Genomic DNA, 2,500 nt, shown 5'->3' with positions numbered 1-2,500 from the left:
GTTTGTTGTTTGTAACAATTTGTCATTATTCACCCCTGATACTATATTGCAGTCGATCGAACAGGACCCCGCACGGTTTTTAACAGCATTGTCGCAATAGGCAGAGAATCATGACCTCAAACGTGAAACGAACACGAACATGCACTTTGAACAAGATTCCTCGTATTATTTTACGTAATTAAATATTTCCGTTTTTTGTTTTTGTAACAAAATTGCTCATGCCGTGCGAACCGGATCTTGCATGATTAGATGAGCACTCCGCGCCTTAAACTGATCAGTCTGTATATAGATAGCAGACGACAGCTAAAGTTCGTACGTCTCCTTCTCTGCTCAGGTCATCCTATCGGTCGTCATCGTCTGGATGTTCTGCGCGATTCTGACGGTAGCTGGCGCTCTCGGCGATACTCCGGACGAGATGGGCTACCACGCGCGCACCGACATCCGACTGGATGTCCTTCAGAACACCGCCTGGTTTCGCTTCCCCTACCCAGGTAGCGCTGCTGTCGCGCACGCGCGTGCAGAAAGAAATGAGGCGCTTGTTTCATGTCTGTGACTAATTTGATTAGATATTAATTTGATATATATTGTTGGCTTTATCGCGTAAACAGTATAAGTTTATATAATTATTAGTATATTTGATATTGAGTTATTTGATTCGCGTGGGATATTTTTTCGCTGTTCTTATATTAATTTTGAGATGCAGATTTTCACGCCTTGAGAATGATCTCGCAATCCTGACCGCGATTTGAACCCGCGACAAGCGACGTAAAAGATGGCTGCGCCTCAAGCTGTGTCTCCGCGAAGTTTCTCGCGTCATTAGGGTTTCTCGCGTAAGTTTTCTCGCGCCTATAAGGTTACTTGAGCCATGTTCGGCGCAGGGGTCAGTGGGGGGAGGGGAGTATCAACTATCAGTACTGCAGAAAAGACGCGCGCTTGTTTCCGTTGCGCCACGGCTAATGACGCGGCCCAAAGGAAAGATGTTCGCTTGTTTCTGTCGCGCCGCGACTAACGACGCGGCCGAAAGGAAAGATGTGCGCTTGTTTCCGTCAAGCCGTGGCTAATGACGCGGCCAAAAAGAAAGATGTTCACGTGTTTCCGTCGCGGCGCGACTAACGACGCGACCGAAAAGAAAGACATGCGCTTGTTTCTGTCGGTTTCTTTCTAACGCAGCGACGGATGGTGTCTACTCGGCAGGTCAGTGGGGCCTTCCGACAGTGAGCACCGCAGGCGTGTTCGGCATGCTGGCGGGTGTCATGGCGTCGATGCTCGAGTCGATCGGAGACTACTTTGCATGCGCGCGTCTGTGCGCCGCGCCGCCGCCGCCGGTGCATGCTATTAACCGCGGCGTGCTGGTAGAGGGCGTTGGCTGCGTGCTCGGCGGTGTGTGGGGATCGAGTAACGGCACGACGTCATACAGTGAGAATGTCGGAGCCATCGGCATAACAAAGGTTGGGGGGCCGAGGGGGGCAGCTGCCCCTTAGATTTTGGAGCAAAATTAAAAAATAAGCTTAGCTAACAATCGTAAATAACCCTAACGTGATTTATATGGTCACATCCGTGAAAGCCTTGTCTCAGACCCACCCCTACCACACTATGGACGTCGATCAAGAGCTGCGACCGTCGCTCATCATTACACAGTTGAATTATAAAATTTTGCCCTCCCCCCCCCTAAGAATTTGCTCAGCCTACGGTCCGGAAGGCGGTGTCACTTCGCGGGCTGGTGATGAATGAGGGACGGCCGTGTCGCGGCCACAAAGCTTACTGTGTTTCTGTCTGAGCACTCGCATCACAGGTTTGATTGCCTATCAGGGGCGGAGCCTGTGTGTGAGGGTGGGGGACGAAGGTTAAGACTACCACCCTGTGACTTCAGGCCTGAGAAATTGGTTTCACTTGACATAAAAATATATAAACACCCGTATAAAAATATATTGCGCGAATCCGTGGGATTGCAACCGCATTTCTCCTAAAACAAATCTGTTGTCGCACCTAAATTAAACCCCCAACCCACCCATAGGTTCTGCATTCCCCGAACCTTCTTTTGAAACACCGAAACCCGCCCCTGAGACTATATGAGCTTCTATTCGTTGCATTTTTGTCGAGTTGATTGCCCTTGGTATATAATTAAAGTTGATATTTGGGATTGACTATACAGCTCCGGCTCGGCTCGAATGAAAGAGTATCCGACAGATAGAATAACTCGCGGTGGGGACACGCGGGGTCCAGACACCTGGATTGCTCTCTCAGCATGTCGATTACGTGGCTCGCCTGAGAAAAAAAAATCCAATAAAATAACGCGTTAAAATATAATAAGTACATAACAAATATGTTGATTATAATAATTATAATAAATATGTGAATAGGAAAGCAAACAAATATATAAAATATTAACTGAAGTGCATAAACATTTAATTAGGCAACGCGAATAACGTAATTAGTAGGTTAACATACTCCTGATGATGATGGTGATGACGATGGTGATTACGATGAGGATGATGATCAT

At 47.7% G+C, this 2,500-nt stretch overlaps 1 protein-coding gene across 1 annotated transcript in view; it reads left to right on the top strand.

Moving 5' to 3' along the window:
* Positions 1-2,500, top strand: part of LOC106809764 (solute carrier family 23 member 2-like) — a 33,919-nt gene that overhangs the window by 23,073 nt on the left and 8,346 nt on the right. The window contains 2 exon segments of the mRNA XM_014812965.1: positions 335-491; positions 1,195-1,448. Of these exon segments, the coding sequence (XP_014668451.1) occupies positions 335-491; positions 1,195-1,448 (411 nt within the window).

Source organism: Priapulus caudatus, unplaced genomic scaffold, assembly GCF_000485595.1.
Source record: "Priapulus caudatus unplaced genomic scaffold, Priapulus_caudatus-5.0.1 Scaffold382, whole genome shotgun sequence".
NCBI classification, from domain to species: domain Eukaryota; kingdom Metazoa; phylum Priapulida; class Priapulimorpha; order Priapulimorphida; family Priapulidae; genus Priapulus; species Priapulus caudatus.
Note: the sequence above shows the minus strand (reverse complement) of the source record. Positions and strands in the feature narration are given on the sequence as shown.